At 41.1% G+C, this 19,313-nt stretch overlaps 2 protein-coding genes across 2 annotated transcripts in view; both read right to left on the bottom strand.

Annotated features, from left to right (window-relative positions):
* KATNA1 (katanin catalytic subunit A1) overlaps positions 1-19,313 on the bottom strand; it is a 450,967-nt gene that overhangs the window by 116,559 nt on the left and 315,095 nt on the right. The window lies entirely within an intron of this gene.
* On the bottom strand, positions 1,113-15,889 carry LRP11 (LDL receptor related protein 11). Its single transcript, XM_020799683.3, has 8 exons — positions 15,161-15,889; positions 13,819-13,976; positions 11,295-11,436; positions 10,560-10,685; positions 8,377-8,580; positions 7,770-7,940; positions 5,229-5,330; positions 1,113-3,182 (listed from the first exon to the last, which is right to left on the bottom strand). The coding sequence occupies exons 1-8, from the start codon at positions 15,747-15,749 to the stop codon at positions 3,028-3,030; spliced, it is 1,647 nt and encodes a 548-aa protein (XP_020655342.3). The 5' UTR covers positions 15,750-15,889; the 3' UTR covers positions 1,113-3,027.

The raw sequence follows: 19,313 nt of genomic DNA, 5'->3' as shown, positions 1-19,313 counted from the left end.
AAAGAAGCCATCTTCTTTGTGTCTACCCAGTTTGTGTATAAAGAATAAAGTGAAGGCTTTTAGGGTTGGATGAAATGTAATAGAAAAATATGAACTGGTATGTTAATATAACTCTTTTCCAACTTTACTTCCTCTTGCTTGCTTCGGACCATTACTTGTTTTGTCAGTTGCACACTGGGAGTGACTTGAACCTCATTTCTTTTAATATTTAATGCAAAATGTGGTTTTAAATGGGAATGGGAGAAAGATGCAGCAAGAAATGCATGCAGCTATTGTGTTTAGTATGACTTTTAGTTTTATCTCTAAGCTCAACTTTATTAACTTTGCAGTAATACACAATGCATCTTATCTTTAAGTGTTTATAACTTACTTTTGTCAAAATGAAAAACAGTATTCTACAAGGGATTAGGAATAAAATAAGTTTATTTTTATTTTACATAGATTGAGATACTGGCAATTTGGGAGTCTGTGGCAGAAGTCAATGTGGTGATTTCATTAAAAATAGGACATACCAAATAGTCACATGCCTCTTCTGCACTGATTTGTACTTGGGCCTTTGACTGTAACACATTTTATACAGTTGCCTAAGAGGACAGTTCACACACAACAACTGAAATACAGAGTCTATTGTTTAACACCATTTACATCTCAGTCAGACACTGAATTCTTTAGACAAGTGGAGGAGCTTTCAAATGGTCTAGATATTAAAGCTTTCAGGAGGGTGAAATTAGATCTCAACACTTTCTGGATATAGGTAGTCAATATTACATGGAAAGCTTACTGTTCATCGCAGCAAAGAGGAAAGTTGATGAAATTAAGACCTGGACTACCTCTGTACGGGGACGTGGTGGCGCTGCGGGCTAAACCGCAGATGCCTGTGCTGCAGGGTCAGAAGACCAAGCAGTCGTAAGATCGAATCCACGCGACGGAGTGAGCGCCTGTCGCTTGTCCCAGCTCCCGCTAACCTAGCGGTTCGAAAGCATGCAAATGCAAGTAGATTAATAGGGACCACCTCGGTGGGAAGGTAACAGCGTTCTGTGTCTAAGTTGCACTGGCCATGTGACCATGGAAGATTGTCTTCGGACAAAAAATGCTGGCTCTATGGTTTGGAAATGGGGATGAGCACTGCCCCCTAGAGTCGAACACGACTGGACAAAAATTGTCAAGGGGAACCTTTACCTTTACCTTTTTACCTACCTCTGTACAAGAATCTTGAAAAGTAAGGCAGTACCACTTCAGACTTAAGGTCGGTATCGTATTTTTAACATTCTTCAGTTTAACAATGCAAAAGAAATCTCTTGAGAAAACTAGCATAACAAAGAGACATGGTTATAGAGTTTTTCCATGCTGTGTTATGTTTTGAGGGTTTTTTTTAATTCACTGGATGTTCCAGGTAAGGGAACATTTTAAATGCGCTTTCTTTCTGCTGTGTGAATTATTAAAGCCCACTTGTAGCGCTCTCTGCCTAATGAAATGGCCGGCCTAATCTTTCACCTAAATGAAATCCAGTACTTCTGCGGGGTAGTATGATAAAAGTCAGATGGCCAATACAAAGTGCCTTTAGGCAGGCAGTCAAATGGTACTCTAGCTGAAAGTGGGTTCCTTACTTTCTTTCAGGCTAAGTGCTACAAATCAGTAATATATGGGCAGACTAGTGTACAAGTAAACATGTTTACCTTCTATTTTACCTTGTGGACTTACTAAACCTTGTTCCTTATGCTGTTTTAGCCAAAGCTACACGTCTCCCTTTAAAAAGATTAAAAAATATATAGGAATGAGAATACAAATAGCTCTGAATTTGGAAGAAACACATATAAGCCTGAAATAAACATACATCTGTCACTGCCATTAGGTAAGTGCAAAGCAGTCTATTAATTAGTTATTTTAGAGCAGTAAGATGGAATTGGTATATCTTGCTTTAGAGATAGGAGGACAGAGGTTTATAATTCTAAAACCCTGTACAGTATTTATTAGGTAAGTAAGAAGGAAGAGAATTAGCAATTAACCTTCTAATTATGTGAACTAAAACTTCACAACTATCGCACGGGTCATCCAATAAGTGTCTGTCTACAGCTTGTGTGTAGCAAAGGCTGGCAGCACTAAGGAGAATGTGGAAAAATAATCATATATGTGGATGTGTGGCCCATTACCAATGCACTATAACACAGGCATTTCCAGGTGTATAGTGTCTACTGTGAATGACCTATGAGGGCAAGACCTCAAAGTATAACTGTCTTACTGCTCTAGTTCCATAGGGTGAAGTAATATTGACATTCTGCATCCCACTTCAGCTATACACATTTATTCTTTTTGACCCATCCTAAATTGACTAGTGTCATGTGTCAATAATCATAATCATAATAAATGATTGAAATTAGTAAAGAAATTCTGGAAAAAAGAAACAGACTAATTTCTCACTTAAGACCTAATGTTGCTAGCTGGCACACCAGCAAATAACATGTTAGGAATCTGATATCACTGATGTATTAGCCCATGGCCTGACCTGTGCCGTCCTATTGGCATCAGGGTCTCAGGTCATCACACTGGAGCAGCCATGCCAGCAACAGACACCAATATAGTAAGTGGTGCAGTAACATTGCTATAAGCTATTTCAAAAACTGGAGCTGGGTGAAGATGGAATGTAACGAGAGCAGGTTCATGAGTAAGTCATTTACATTGGGTTCTACAGGTATTTTGGCCACCATACCACAAGCCCCAGTGGTGTTTACCCTGCGCACCTGAGATATGGGTTAAAATGCTCTGTGACATTGCTACATACACAACACACGAAGATGGAACCTGTCTTATTGCCAAGCATAGGACAGTCCTACAGCTATGGCAGAGGAAGCCATTCTGCACGCCACTTCAGCTATACACATTTATTCTACCGCAGACATAAAAAAGAAATATACTGATGTTCTCTCTTCTAAACATGAATTTTTTTTACTTTTTAAAAAAATGTAAGATGTAAGAGGCACACTTTCTTTTTAGAAGGATTGAGAGAAGTGAAGTAACCTGAATCCTGCTTTAGAGATACATCCCATTTATGAGGTAATCTGATTCCTCAGACATAATGGGCCGAGCTTTCTTAAGTTTCTGTCTCACTAGCCGCAATCGGCAAGCTACCATGAGCAGCAGCGAAGCAGTGATGGCCAGTCCCAGAGCCAGAGGAAGCACAGCACCTAAAAGAAAGCAGTACGTTAGAAGCAGTTAACACTAGAACTTGTCAAGAATGTGATAAATAAAGCTGAGTAACATAGGTGTGAAGCAACTCTATGTCAGTACACTGGAAACCTTCCCTCATTAGGCATTGTCCTACATTCAGATAGATTAACAATAGTCAGCAGGCAACTCTTGTAGCTTGATAAAGCATTTCCACATCCTGCAAAGTGTCTTTCAAGTACAAGGATCAGTGCTGGAGTTATGGATGAAGATGCCCTATACAATATAATTGTTAAAAATTTGATGTTTAAATGTTTTTAGGATGTTGTTTTGCTATGTTTTTATGTATGTAAGCCGCCCCGAGTAGACTTTGTCTGGGGGGGGGGGCGGGGTAAAAATCCAAATAAAAGTAAAGTAAAAGTACAATATTTTTTGATCACTGATGCACAGAATCTTCCATCTGGAAGTTACCTTGCTCAATGGCAATTACAAGACAAGCTTTTATTTATTTAATTACTTACTTACAAATTTAACATTGTAGCATCATGTTGTTACTGTAGGGACAATAAACATTTAATGTCTTAAATGTGCAAATAGCCTGTGTGGAGGGCGCATAGCTGGAGCATTGTTACTCTCCAAAATATTGAGGTTGTACTTTGGAGCAGACACTGACATTTGAAAAAAAAAATTGCTTAAACATCAAGGATAAAGTTGCTGCCAGGAATTGCCTATAAAGAAAACTTTCTGGAACTGACTGGGAAACCTGTCCCCAAACTCTGCAAATGTCAGCCCTGGCCCTCCATTTTAATGCTGCTGAATATACTTGTCCAGTGTGGTACAACATGCTAAACATGTTAGCTATAGCAGACTTATGTAGGCTTATTACACAGTGTTTTAAGCCAACCTCTGTAGATAAGGTATACTACCTAGCCTCTGAGGAGAAGATTGAAATCTAGGAAGAGCCTCATAAACAGCACTACAGCACTAACAGTTTGACCAGAGATAGCCAGGCTATGGAAAGCTAGACCTACCCACCTAATGGAATGCATGAACCCAAGTGACTGCTACTGCCAGGATATAATGCTAGATGTGAGATATGGAACTCTCCAGACAGATTACAAAGTGGTGCTGGACAATCTAAGGGCAATTTATAGAAATGAGGATATTCATCTGTGGAAGTAACAACATGGGAATATGGAGAAAACCAAACCACGCAACATCTATGTCAACTAAGGTGACTCAATCTGGCTGAATAGCTCAGTGGTTGGGGGTTTAATTTCCCACTGTGCCTCTGTGAGTAGAGCCAGCCTGTGTGGCTTTGGGCAAGCTGCAGACTCTCAGGATGCCACCAGAAAAAAGAGAATGGTAGACCATTTCTGTGTATTCTGTACTTGGAAAACCCTGAAAAGTGTTGCCATGTTAGAACTGACTTGACAGCACATGATTATTAAAGGGAGTTAGGAGAGGGGTGTGCAAAATCATGCATGGTACAGAAAAGGTGAACAGAGTTACATTTACCTGTATTTTTCGCTCCATAAGACGCACCTTTCCATAAGACGCACCAATTTTTTAGGAGAAGAAAACAGTAAAATATAATGTTTTCTTCGCTCCATAAGACACACAGACTTTCCACCCCCCTGTTTTGTGGGAAAAAAGTGCGTCTTATGGTGCGAAAAATACGGTATCTTGATTGTAAACTAGAATATGGGGTTATCCACTGAAGCAAAATGGTGCAAAGATATATAAAGGATAAAAGAAAGCTATACTTCATACAGCACATAATTAAACTCCTCCAAGATTCCAGCATTTGCAACTCTTAAGAGACGATAGACAAACTGTTGGAGGGTAAGGCTATAAATGGCAAGGAGTCCTGGAGGCTTTATATCCCAGTTGTTATCAGAGGCCGCATGCCATTGAAAGCTGTTTGGTGGGAAACTGGAGGGTTCTGCTGTAGACTTGCCATCATCATCTGGATGGCTGCCATCTATAACTTTTCTTACACAAGTAGCTAGATCTAGCCATTTGGAAAATAAAATGTTAGTTGGAAAATGCTGCCTCATTATTACCTGTTTCTGGGACTGGATGGCTCTTATCAATGGAATTGCCCTTTAACACCACAATGTCACTTTCATTCTTATCATCTGTGCCTTTCCCTGAGGACCTAGAATCTGCAAAATCAAAGCATTTGCTATATTTATTATTCATCATCTCAATTATTGAAGAAATACTTTCCACTACAATCCGTAACTCACCCAGCAGTACAAACTGTCCTGTAAAATAACATCAGCCCACACTACATTTAGAAGTGATCTCCTTATAGTTTTGCTTTCTCCCCCCCCCCCCCGAAAGATTATGTTTTAGAAGGAATTGGCAGCATGCAGAACTGGAAGGAATGGTGCAATAAATTCTTTTGTGTTAGTTGCTTTGTCTTTCTCCAGTTAATTTTGTTTTATGCCACATTTTGATATACATGATAAAACTAATAATGTCCAACAAAGCATACTAGAGAATGTGATGCAGGGACAACAAAAAGGCTGCAAGTGGAGGACAGAGCTTTTTCTGTCCAAGGTAGATCCAGAGGAAGTGAGACCTGATTTAGTCCCTTATTTTTAAATACAACCCATTAGTCTTAATATGTCCTGCCAATTTTAATGGGACCACTGCATGTCTACTAGACATATTGATGTACTGTTTGATTTTTTTAAAAAAAGAGGCTTCAGTGCCCAAAAACAAGAGAGAAAATAAATCAGTACCATGGTGTAGCTGGCCATAATATTCAAATGGAAGGAAATGAACCAGTAATGTCAAAACACATTGGGATGTTCATCCAGGTATATATACCATATGATCGCAATGTATTACATCAAACTTATGGGAAGTATTGCTAAAAGTGGTGAACATTTCCCTGGTGTGACTGTGGCTTAAGTTTATTATAAGAAATCCATCTGGAGAGAAAAGATATATGTTTGGGATGCTACACTATCCTACATGCCTAGAAAGAGGAAGGTGAGATTGTGAAATGGAGGAAGGAACCTAGAGAAAGCAGTCTAGATAAAGAAGAGAAAAATGAACTTCGGGTGATCTTAGCTGTTGCACCCTGTGGGCACATAGTCCTTAGTGTGTACATCCAGAGTCCCTCAAGTAGAAAAACATTTTTAAAAATTGGACAAAAATGACGTACATTGGTCAAAATAAGGTTCCAGAAACAGACATTATCTATTTTTGAGACTTGGTGGAGGGCCTAGATTCCTCTTTCCCCCTTTAAAACAAAACAAAATCCTGCTAGAGGATAGGTAGCAGGGTTTCATTTTACGACTTTTCCCTTCCTCCCTAAAGCAAACCTCTGAAACAATCATGGAAGATAGTTTTGGGGGTGGGCTGCAGAAGAACCAAGGCACTGGCAAATAGCCACTTCCTCTCGGGAACATATCAGTGGAACTCAGCTGGTGGGAAGTCCGGTTTATACCTTTTATATACAACACTTTATAGCAATGATGTTGTACAAACCTACACAATCACACCAGCAAAGGCATATAACACTGCGCTGATCCTGCGGCTGGTATTCCTATATGAAACATATGCCTGAACTAGCAGGCATTTTGGCTGCAAGAAACAGATTGGCACAGCTGTGGGTGCTGACAACTGCTGTTGCTGCATTGCCTGCCTGGAAATTTCTCAGCCAAATATGTTGTAAACAAACTACTACAAAGCAGTAGAAGTGCTAGACAGGTTTGGTTCAAAATTATCTGTGGACTGCTATCCTAGACATCTAAGGAGCATCTAAAATACTGTTTATATACATCCACATTCAAATGACGTGACCACCAGTCTCTATCAAATGCTCCTCTGTGAAGGAGGATATGATATGAAGAATATTCCTCCCAGTAATCAAATAGGCTTTTAATATCTGTGGAGTGGGTAATTTGATAAAGTCTGCTTTTCTTGTGCTGAGTGCTACCACTTAAGTTACTACAGGAGATATATATTTTGCAGAAACTTTGGTCTCCTAGATGCTATACAGTGCCATTTTTAATATCTGTTTATAAAAATAAGAAAATATCCTCAAAAGTCTCAGAAGCCTCCATAAAAATCTATTCAAGTCTTCTATAAAAATTCATACAAAAATAGTGGATCACAGTATTTATCAATCTAAACGAAGATACAAAATGTACTTCATAACAGCACCTAAGGTGTCAGCAGGGAACAAAGCAAAGATACAAGTGAATGACATATAGACTACTGTTGTATCTCTTCATGCTTGAACCAGTCCTGCATTTTCAATTGGACATTCACCAGTAGCCACCACTGTAAGTCTGACATCAGATTAAACCACAAGCCCTCAATGCATTTCTCTTTTTCACAGTCTAACATAACAACATTTTAAAAGTTATCTTTAAAGAATGTTCCCCGTCCATATATTTTAACAAACAAACAGCAGATGAATTACGCAAGCAAAGTTGTGTTCCTGGCTACTCCTGCAAATCTCCTATCCATTTATAAAAGACTCTAAAAATAGCAACTGTCAGAATTCCAAGGGGTTTACAGAACAATGTAATACTGTATTGTGATCTTTAAAAACATTATTTCCAAAAGTGACTGATTATTACCATGAATGTTTACACATTCAGCAAGGCAGTCAGATTCTTGAAGAAAGTTGTTTTCACTGCCTTTGCAGCCACCGTAGATGAAATGTACACAAGTGCCAGAAAAAGCATCAAAATGCCAGCGAGGGAAGTGCCCGTTACATGGACCAGCAGATGCAGGCATCAAGCATTGCTCTGTAATTGTAGCAGGAAAAGAAACTATGAATGTAACAAATATGTTTTGACATATAAAAACAAGTCAACAATTAGCTTTCCTAATATTTGGTATTTATTAGCTGGAATCTTCTTGGCAACAATTTATGCAATTCAAGCTATATAACATCATTGTGGGGTGACCTATATTTAATTTAAATTAATTAAAAGTGTCCTCTCCTCTCCCCTTTTAAGTTTCAAGGCTCCCTAAGATTCCCCTTTGCCCTGGGGGGATTGCTAGCAGCAATCAGCAGCAATTTTTATCTACTAAGGGTCCCACATATACATAATCCTGAGACTCACAGAATCTTCCCCAGGGTCCTAGGGAGATTTGGAACCTGAAAGAGGAGAATAGGAAGCTTTCAATTAATTTAAATTAAATGTCACATTTGTCAAAGAACCGTACTGTTCATCTTACCTGGTAAATACCCAGTAGTTTGTTTCTTTGGTCCCTGAGAGGGTGATTGGTTGAACTTGTTGGCATTAGGTGTATGGCCGGTTACAGTCGTTTTCTGGGTGATTTCCAACGTAAGCTCTTTGTTGGCATCTTTTGTGTGCTCAATGGTATTTTGCTGGAGAGAGCTAATGGCTGCCTGCGTTATTGTATGTTGTCCTGGGTTAACTGGACAGAGGGAAAATAAAACCCAAACAGCTTTTATTGTGGTTAAAAAAAAACTCCCAAAAACAATACAAAAGAGGATTCTCTTTACAGAAAGGAAACATTTCTGGTCAAATCTAGGCAGGCAGGACTTGCATACAGAAACAGAGTTTACCTTTATCATGTCCCCTTCCTCTCAACAAATGCTCTTCTGTGGAGCAGAGGATGTGGGCAATCAGTTTTTGGTGCCTGGAGGAAGAAAATCTCAATCCAGTAGTACAATACCATGCAAATAGGCAGTACTGCCGACTCTGACAAGTATTAACTGCTGGTTGAGAGGCCTTCCTCTAATACAGGGTCACAGTTCAGCTGCTCCTGTCCCAACGTTGGTACATTTAAAAAATAACTCTCTTTATCAAAATTTAAAGGCCTATGACTTCACACTGCTAGCATGCAAGTTTGTAAACAAATTCTACATCTCTATATCCACTCATGGAAAAGGCTTCAGGAGTTAACCTCGAGGCAAAATCCGGAGCTGGAGTCCCGAAGGCAGCATGTGTCGTTCTGCCAACTCCTGCGACATTGCTGGAACCAGTTGTATTGGCTCTTGCCTTTCCATTGGACCATTTCAGCAATGTGGAGAGGGGGGATCTGCTGCTTGGGTAACAGCCTATCCTCCATATTACCTTACCTAGGCTTCATGCTCTGGAGAGGACACTCCTCGATTCAAAGCATGTTACCATAGTCTCTCGAGAGTGAAGGATGCCTATCTTATCTTATCTAGTTCTATCAATGCTTTTCTATAGGTGGAACAATGTATCCAGGTACCCATACAAAAAAGGTAAAAAGGGAAAAATGTGCTTCATCTGCAGAGGACATGCTTTGGATGCAGAAGGAATCAGGTCCAAATTCCGATGTCTCCAGTTAAAAGGCTCAGACAGTCAGTGATATTATGAGTTCCTGTCCTGAGCTCCCCCTGGTCAGTCATTTCATGATGGAGTAGACAATGTCTGCTAGATGGACAAATAGTCTTGCAGGTGGTATAAGAAGATAGTTATATTATTGTTTCCAACCTTGGGTAATCCAGATGTTTTTGTACTGCAGCTCCCAGAAACCCTGGCCAGCATAACTGGTGGTGAATCTGGTTACTGCAACCCAACAATATCTGGGTTACCCAAGGTTTGGAACCACTGGGCTTTATGATAAAGACCTTGACATTCAAAAATTGTTTTATACTTTACTTCTACCTATGAATTAATCCTTTTTTTTCTTTGTGTTTTTTAAAATAAATGTATTTTTTGTTCACAATCCCTGGCATTTCCTTCCCCAAGAAGTAGCAATCATAAGACATTATACCCATGCATGCCACTGATCAGCGTTACAACACACAGTACTGTAACCAAAGGAACTAAGGCTGTGTTATTCACTAGAACCATTCTTACTGTTTTTAAAAACACCATGCAAAGTCAACCCTCAGATGTGGCAGTGCTTGAACCACAGTGCAAAAGGGCTGTTTGACAAGACTGAAAATATGAATAATCCAAGAGAAGGGAGCCCAGTTCATAGGTTCAAACAGGAATTCCAACTTAATACGAAAGTGGTTGTCATTTTGGTGGTGGCACAGATGGGTAAAAAATGTGTATGAGTGCCATATACCTTTTGTAAAAAAAAATAAATAAAAGCAGCTAGTATCCTTGGGGCAATCCCACTGTGGGAGGGAAAACAGATTTATTTGGTGGAAATACACATTCCCCATAATATATAGTTTGACCCGAAGCTTGTTTGAAGGAATTCCAATTTCTATGCTGGTTCATAGGTCTCCAATGTGATTCTTGTTCAGCCTCTCCTCATACTTAGTCTGAAACAGAGGTGTTATAAACCTAGGAGCCCCTACATGGAGAACATATGCTCTGTCAACTGAACCATCTGCAATCCCAGCTGTGACTCCTAAGCTAACGTATATCAAGTGTACAAATGAGGATTTAGATATCCTATGCACTCACGTTTCTGGCAAAAAGCTTCATCAGAGCCATCAAGACAATGTTCCTCTCCATCACAGGCATAGGTGATATCAATGCAGCAGCCATCATCACAGAGGAACTGGTAGCGTGAACAAGTTCCAGCACATCCTATCAATGGTCATGTTACAAGAAAACAGAATCACTGAACCAAGAATTAGATAAGGGTAGCTACAGAAGTGATGTCACCCTGGCACCTCTGTCATTTGTGGGGAGGCGGGGGGAGCTGTCGTAGTTATTTTAGCTACAATAGACAAAAAGGAAACCTGTCTGAAAAGATGAAGATGCAGACTCTGAACAAATAAAATAAACCTACACCCTGTAAAAATTAAGGATCTTTTTTTAAAAATTACGTCTCAAATATCATGCTTGTGCTGCAATTTACCTGCGACCGCAGAACAATTTTTCAGTAGGGTAATCAGCTGCAAAAGAGAGCTGGACTTTATTTTTGGCAGCTGTATATTAGAGAGATTTTCAGCAGGTGTACCATTCAGACTAGACCTAATGATGTTCTTCTACACAGCTACTGAAGCTTCAGGAGCCCTGTCCCCTTCTGCAGTTTGTCAATGTATATCAAACATATACCCATGGGTTTAATCCCAGTTTTTATACAATCTCACTCCTACCTCTGCTTCATAGCAATTGACTAACTTACATGCTCACGATCACATGCAAAAACAGACGTTTACACACCTATGCATCTATCAATTGTTTTCTTACCTAATCCAGAGTGAACCATTGGAAGTACTGTCACTGAGACATTATCTGAGCTCCTTTGGCCAGCAGTATCAGTCACAGTCAGCTGTAACACATATTTTCCTTCACGCAAATGAGAAAGCTTCAGAGTTCCTGGCTGTGGTACCTGTTAAAAAGAAACCAATATTATAACTGAGAACACCCTATCCCCACACCCTAGCTGCTGAATTATATAATAGTAGTCACAAACCTGAGTACGTGTTAAGAAATAGAGTAGCTGAAATCCCATTGTTTAACTTAAGCCTGTGGAAGGATGACGATGTTACTGGCAGAGGGCCATTTTCAGTAATGAGAAATTTCATATTTCTGTCCTGAAGCTTTTCCAACTCCTTTTATTGTGTGGACGCCATGCGAGCCCTGGGATGGAGGGAGGATGTCTTTAATTACTGAAAATCTTTTCTTGCCAGTAATGTCATCTGGTGGCGGCATTTGATAACAGAAGATGTCTTTCTTCAGTTCCATTTCTTCCAAGTATGAAAAGGGTTAAACAGGAGTTGGAAAGCCACAGGACAGAAGAAAGAAGTTATCTATTACCTAAACTTTCTCTCAGACAGTATCCCCGTCATCCTTCTGCAGGCATAATATACACAGAGAATATAAAGACATAGCTGCTTTCTTTTCCCATTTTAAAAGGGATATTATAGAACTGGAGAAACAGCAGAGAAGGACCACCAAAATGCTCATCAAATGTGACCATTTTTGTTTTAAGAAAATCTTAAAATAGTTGTGCCATTTATCATATGAATGCACTGTTTGGTTTTAATATGCTCAAAGTGATCCCAAGAATTGCAGTGTCACAAGATAATCATTGCTGTCTATTTTCCAAAAGTAGTACAACAATTATGATACTTCACTGGAATTGCAAGAATACTGAACCTTGGAATATGGATAAACAGTGACCAATAGAAGGAGAATTAGGATTAAATTGGGCATGGGCACTCACCATAGGATTTATGATGGGCACTCACCATAGGACTTATGCCAAACCATGGCGTTTTGGGGTTTAAAGCTGAAAGAATTTGTGGAAGTCAAATTAAGTTTAAAGAGCTTATGAAGGAAAATGCTATTTGGTGGGAAATAATTCCTCTCTGCACATATGATCTCTTGTGCCTGCAGGGTTCCAATATTTAACTGGAGCATAAGAAGATCTTTAAAATAATTATCTCTAAGTCTCTTTGAACCTTTGCTTAAGCAAAGCCAGAAGCCTACGGCTTTGAAAAACACAGTGGGCACTTGCCCAAATCTCAGACAGCCCTCTGTTCACTGAAGGATGGAGAAGGGGCATTAGATTTGTATCCCCCCAAAACTGATGCTTCCACACATTATTCTTAACTCAGCTTGCATTCAACATCTTGCAGGAAGAGAGAAACACTGCATGGTTAACACAGCAGGACAAATCTGTGAAGATCTGTGTATGATCCCATCATCTAATATTTGGATCATCCTGCCTTTCAAAGTGCTCCAGAGAACTGAAACATTGCACTGCTTTCTTTTACTTTTGTAACATTTTAATGTTCCTAATAAAAGTTATTATCCAACTCTGCATTTTGTTTTAGTCATGCACTGCATAGCTACTTTGATTTTTTTTTCCTACTCAACAACCACTATGCGCCTACAATTCCAGCTCCATGTGTACACTGAACAATGATTCACTCTTCCAATTCAGTGAATGATTAGTTATTTGGAAGTCATCTCTATAAATAAAATGAAAAATATGTGTGTTTTTCTTTTGTGCATGGCAAAGCTCACACATTTAAAACAAACATTTCTGGTATTTTGATTAAGGAAGTCAAACAAATATAATGTTGTGACTATATTAGAAATTCAAGGCTTATTAAACAATCCAACTCTTCTTGGAACATGGCCTTAACTGTGACTCACATTCTTGCTAAAACATAACATAGTTCTTACCAAAACAATAATTACACACTGTCAAGTTGATTCCAACTTATATGACTCTCCAGGGTTTTCTAAGTAAACCATAGTTAGAGCTGGTTTACCATTCCCTTCTTCTGGAGGTGCTCTCAGACAGTGCACCCAAGGCTACACAGGTTGGCCCTTCTCCATACAGGGACAGTGGGAACTGAACTCCTGACCCAGGGACCCAACTCACTAAACTATCCAGCTAGGTAGTTCTAATTATACCATACAGATTTAAATATACTACATAGTAACATAGTGACATAAATTGGTAATCACAACGGAGTACATGCTTTTAAGGGAAAAGGATCTCCCATTGGGAAGCTAATGGCATGAGACAAGAGAGCTTGGGAAAATTTTGGTTGCTGTCCAAAGAGCATTTGTTATTGGGACACTTAGAAGCATAATAAATAAGCAATGGATTGCAGAAAACATAAAAGAGTAAAAGGTCAAAGACAACTCAATTACCTCATTCACTTAACTGTACTACAGAAAATGCATTACAATTTCTACAATGCCAATATAAAATTCAGCAAATGATTAACCTGGATTGCACAGATTTATATACCTTCATATCAAAGGAAGGAGCACCTTGAAGCAACGCCCATTCATACTGTATGATTCCATGGTCATCAATGCTTTCTCGGCCATCCAGAATCACCCAGTCAACTGGCAGCTGGAGGATAATGTCTTTTCCGGCCTTGCTGATGGGAGGCTCATCAATTTCTAAACAAAATAAAGTAGCTTAGTTACAAGACGGAAACAAGAATGCATCTTTATTCGGAGTTTTGGGCGTTGTTTGCAGCTTTCATTGATGCCATCAAGGTTTTAAAAATCAAGACAAGTCTATTGCAGGAACAAAAACTTTGACAATGAATATCCCTCCCCCATTCCAATTCAATATTATTTGGGTGTAGATGAAAACATGCAAGATGCAAGCAAGAATTAAAGCATTTTGAAATCAGATGATGTGTTCATAGCCTGCTTGAACTATACCACTTCTTTGGCCCATGTGTCCTTTCTGTTCAACCAGCTGCAAAGTCACAGCTTGGAAAAGTTACTTTTTTGGAAGCACAGCTCCTAGACTGTCTAAGCCAACATGGGCCCTTGGCATGGAGAGTACCTAAACACCTGGTTGAATATAAGGCTGAGTCTGCTTCCTTTTGTCCTGAACTGCAAGTGTGGTTGTGGTGACCTATCTGACAAGGTTACTCTTCCCACTGGAAACCCTCCCAAGGTAGGCAGGGGAAATGGGTGTAAAATGATGGCTGGTTCTGCACATCTGGAGTCCCAGGCCTGGTCCTTGGAATCTTCAACTAAAAGTGACCTCAGGGAGTGCGAAGAGCTGAAGAACTGTTGCTAGAAGGATACATCCAGTCCACAGTTCTCTGACTCCATTACACTGCCAAAAGAAAACTGCAGCCTTGTGAAAGCAAGACACATGGGAACTGAAAACCAGCCTGCAGGGGTACAGCTTGCACTGTTCCCAAACACCTGTACTCACAAGAGATGCAACCGTGGCAGAAATGTAGAGATATAGGATGTGCAGGCACAATATATATACTTCCCTCCTGTTACCCTGGATGAGCTCCAAAGAGGATCTAAACACGATCAGGAGCTCCATCACCTAAGCGAGGCCAGTGTGGTGGCCGGCACCTCACACACCTCCTGTAGAAGAACAGTATCTTATTCCTGAAGCCTTAAACCTGCTGGACGCCCAAGAAGCTTCTGAACAGATACACAAAGGGCCTACCATCCCTCACAAGGAGGGCTCCAGGCCAGCAAGCATTACCCCTGGCCCGCTTAAAAGAAAACAACAACAGCAAACAACAACAAAACGATGGGCCCCTAGCTTGGTTATAGCCGGGGGGGGGGCGATGGGGGCGATGGGGAGGGCCAGCCCTTCTCACCGGGGCCTGGCGGGAGGCTGGTGGGTTCCAGGCTGTAGCTGCTGTAGCCGCGCTGCGGGGAGAAGAGGCAGACGGCGCGGCCGCGGTAGGTGCAGTTGAAGAGGTAGCAGCGGGCCGGGCCGGCCTTTTGCGCCGACGGCGGCGGCTGCGGCTGCTGCTGCTGCAGGACGGCCAAGGTGCACCGCTCCTCGGCGCAGCAGGCCTCCAGGCACTGCCGCGGGCCGCCCACGGAGCCCGGCGAGCCGAGGAAGGTGGCTCCGGCCGCGATGGAGTCCTTGGTGCGGATGATGGAGTCGGGCCGGGCCGTGAAGAAGCTCCCGCTCGCCGGCCCCTCACCTCCGCCGCCCCGGCAGCGGCTCACCGCCTCGGGCCGCTGGTCGTGGTCGTGGCCGGCGCCGGGGGGCTCCTGCTGCTGAAGCTGCCGGCGGAACTCCTCCAGCAGCGACTCCACGCCCGACAACGCCGGCGGCCCCCCGGCCGCCGCCGCCCCCTCCCCGGCCACCAGCGCCAGCACCAGCAGCCCCAACAAGGGGGAGCTGAAGCGGCGGCGGCGGGGGCGGCCCGGCGGGCCCGGCACCTGGGCAGCCATTGGAGAGGGCCCCGGCGGGGCGGCGAGGCAGGCGAGGCGGGCGGCGGAGGGAGGCGAGGGCGGCGCCGGCCGGGATCACCAGAGCGGCCCAGGAGGCGGCGGGGAGCGCGCCAGGCGTGCCATGAGGGTCCCGACGCCCCGAGCCGGCTGCCGGGGACGCTCCAGGCGCGGCGCGCCCGCAATCAGCACCACCGAGGGGCGAACAGTTCCCCGGCGGAAGCCTGGCCCTCCCTTTGCCCGCCGCTCGGAAGCCGAAGGAAGGAAGGAAGGGCGGGGGCGGGGAAGCCCCGGAGGAAAGCCCGCCCAGCTCGCCCGCCTCTGCCGCCCAGCCTTCCTAAATCGGAAGCACAAATATATTTCTCATATGCCTACATCCACAATTGCCTCTTTTTTACCTATTAGGTATTCGTGAAGGCCAGCGATGTGGCTACTCTAGAACCTGATCTGCAAGCGGGTCCCTTGTTAACTGGAGACAAACACGGTCTGTGCTTCTGCTTTCTTCAAATCATTTCTACTTCCTCCGAGATGGCTAGACAGCCGAGCTCTGTTGATATAGAAAGTTTGAATATTTATGTGTGTGTAAGCTGTCCTGTGGGGAAAATAATTAAAAGTATTGTATTGGGATAGTCTGTCTTTATATTTTTTTAAAAATTATTTGTTTATCAAGCAGTAGGCACTGTTTATCAAACCCTCTCCTCAAATACTGAAAACAAATTTTTGTACTTTCATAAAAATAAAACACTTTGCTAAATAGATATGAAATTTTTTTATAATTAACATCGTCACTGGGCTATACTGGCTAAAAGAGTAAGCAGAGGAATCCTCTGCTCAGATTTCATTTCAGTAGTGAGTGAACTCAAGTCTTAATGTGTGCAATATGGGATAATAATATTGACCTACATTGTGGTGGGTTAGGAAGCTCCTTTCCCACAAATTGGAGGTTTTCCTGAGTGGAATTTCACCTGGAGCATCCAAATCATTTTCTCTGGTTATTCATCAAACAAATACTTCTCCTTCCTGCACTTCATTTCTCATTTATTTACTTTTGAAGTTCAGCTGTAACAATCTTATCAGGCAAGAAACAAAACAAAACAAACAAGTCAAACACATCATGGCACCTTAAAGACTAACTGCTGTACTTCAACGTGAGGTTTTGTGGACCAAGTTCACTTTTTCAGACCTAAGACTGTGACTATATGGCAATTATTAATTCTTTCTTTATTCTTTCTTTCTTTGTATCAGAGAACTGCACAATTCAAATTCATGGACACACATGAAGTGCAGGCAAAAATTTTTAAAAATTAAAATTTCAAGTCAATCGGACTATTTTTGATCAGAAGCAGTCAGAGCTTGAGATGTGTGCTTTCCCTTTACTTCAGGTGTGGTCCAGAGAGTTGGTGTCCATGAAGTGGGTTGGTTTGGTTGTTATTCCAGTGTGACACTTCTGGAAGCGAAGGATTTGCCAACTGCATGCTGAGTATTCACACTGGCACTCTTCAGGGAGGCTCTTTCTGTATCCCCTACAATGGCCTCATGATCCAGGGGGGATGCAGAGGACAAAGTAACAATGGCTGGCTAGTATAGTATAGACACAATTTTCTTTCCCTTTGAAGCCTTGTTCTGCAAAAGTGACAATAGTTGTTGGTAAAGTAACATCAATCTATGGATAACATCACTGGCCATTTCTCACTATTATTTATTTATTTACAATATTTTTAGCCGCACCGTTACCAGTGGTTTCTGTGGGCAAAATCTTCTAACTTGCTGTATTTTATGGCTTTATGGTTACTTGGTCTTTAATCATTTGCCTTAATCTCTCTACATTGTCTCCCTATCTGTCCAATAGCTGAAATTCTGTTTGTGCAGCTACACTGTGTAAAGCTGATGAGGCCATCAGCTGTGGTGATTTTTCAGAAATAAACCTGTCCCTTGATTAAAAAGTGTTTCACATATCAAAATATTTTAATCATCTAAGCATCTGTTAAATGCTGTTATTTTTAATTGCTAAGTTAGCCTTATTATGCTTGTATGACATATCTTACATTATAATATATTTATACTATAATATTTTTGTGTCATTTCCCCCATCTCCTCTCTTTTTTATATAGAGAGCTTTAAAAAAAAAAAACCCTTTTTGGACAGCAGCTTACAGAATCCAAGAGGAGGCACTAGGTGTTGGATTCCAAAAGTTATATTCAAAAAATTGCTTTTCCAAAGTCTGGTTTTTTTGTATCACCTGGCCTGGAGAGAACTTGAAAACCTGCACAACCTTATGGCATTTTGATAGAAGTATACCTTAATCATGTATATTTTAAATTTTTCTAACGAATCAGAACAGCTACTGTCTTCATTTCATGTAACAGAGAGGGGAGTTTTAGGTTTTGTTCAGAAGATGGCAGCAGTTTACAATGTATTAAGATAGACTTGATGGGTGTGTACTGTGTTTATTGTTAGGTACAGTATAGGTAGATGGCCACTTTCCCAATGATATTCATCACTGATTGATATTGTAGAATGAATTAAACCTTATTGATTATGAGCTCTGTAGTTATATAAATCTTTCCTTTTTCTTCTGGTTCAGAATACAGTTTTATCAAAAGGGTTTCAGAAGGGAATGGAAGTGGAAGCCAGATGCTGTACTTCATAAGGTCATATTTATGGGTATTCTCAAAACCCATCCTTGGGCTTGGATCCACTGTAACATTTATTTTTAACAGCTTTGCAGGAAAAAAAGGGGGCACTGCAACCTAAGTTTTGTTGTCTAAGTGTTGCTGCTGCTGCTGTTTTTTCTGGTTTTCCAGCAAAATTAACTTTTCCTAACTTGATACGGTAACTCTTCCCTTGAAGTGTGTTTGCATGCACATCTGTTTCTAAAATTAAGCCATGACACATGTGCATCTATATTCCTAGACACTGCTAATTGTATCAGCTATCTGGATATTTTAAATCTGACCTTTTTTTCAAGGTTCTCTCTATTTTTTAACTCCTTTATCTCAAACAGCTACTTAAATTTCCTGAGGTAATCATGGCTGGAATTCTCCATCTTTCGCTCTTAGATGTAGTTCAGTTACCGAAGGAAGAAGTGTATGTATGCAAAAGGTACACAGATATAATTATTTATGGGAAAACAGAAAAGTGAAATTAAATCAAATTTGGCAAGACAGTGAATGTGGACAGAAGCCCTACATAATTGCATGTTGTATATGAATGTATGTAATAAAATGTGGAAAACATCCATTTTCATGGCAAAGTAGCATAGAGAGGTGATTACCTGGAGCAGAGGAGCGGTTTATAGGGCTTAATTCTTTCACCAACAGCCTTTCCACCTACAAATATTAATTCCAGATAAGTATTTGTTTTAATATGAACAAAGTGTCTAGAGGTCCTTGGGATGAGGAGAATATGGCTTGGGAAAAATTGTGGTACCACATAATAACCTGCCTGAAGGTTCATCTGAGAGAAGTCACAGGTTCATGCAACCTGTTGAGCAGATTAATGGATTATGTGGCATAGTAGCTGCCTTTCTGAAATGTAGTATGGCTGTGAGAACAGTAATCCTAAAGG

The sequence above is a fragment of the Pogona vitticeps genome, chromosome 1 (genome assembly GCF_051106095.1).
Source record: "Pogona vitticeps strain Pit_001003342236 chromosome 1, PviZW2.1, whole genome shotgun sequence".
NCBI classification, from domain to species: domain Eukaryota; kingdom Metazoa; phylum Chordata; class Lepidosauria; order Squamata; family Agamidae; genus Pogona; species Pogona vitticeps.
Note: the sequence above shows the minus strand (reverse complement) of the source record. Positions and strands in the feature narration are given on the sequence as shown.

Bases quoted from the DNA above. Each gene is read 5' to 3' on its own strand.
- LRP11 (XM_020799683.3), bottom strand. From the start codon at position 15,749: ATGGCTGCCCAGGTGCCGGGCCCGCCGGGCCGCCCCCGCCGCCGCCGC. The intron at 5,331-7,769 runs GTAATAATCAGT...TTGATTTTGCAG, and splicing joins TGAATGTGTAAACATTCATG to ATTCTAGGTCCTCAGGGAAA. The intron at 3,183-5,228 runs GTAATAATGAGG...GCTTTCTTTTAG, and splicing joins CCATCCAGTCCCAGAAACAG to GTGCTGTGCTTCCTCTGGCT.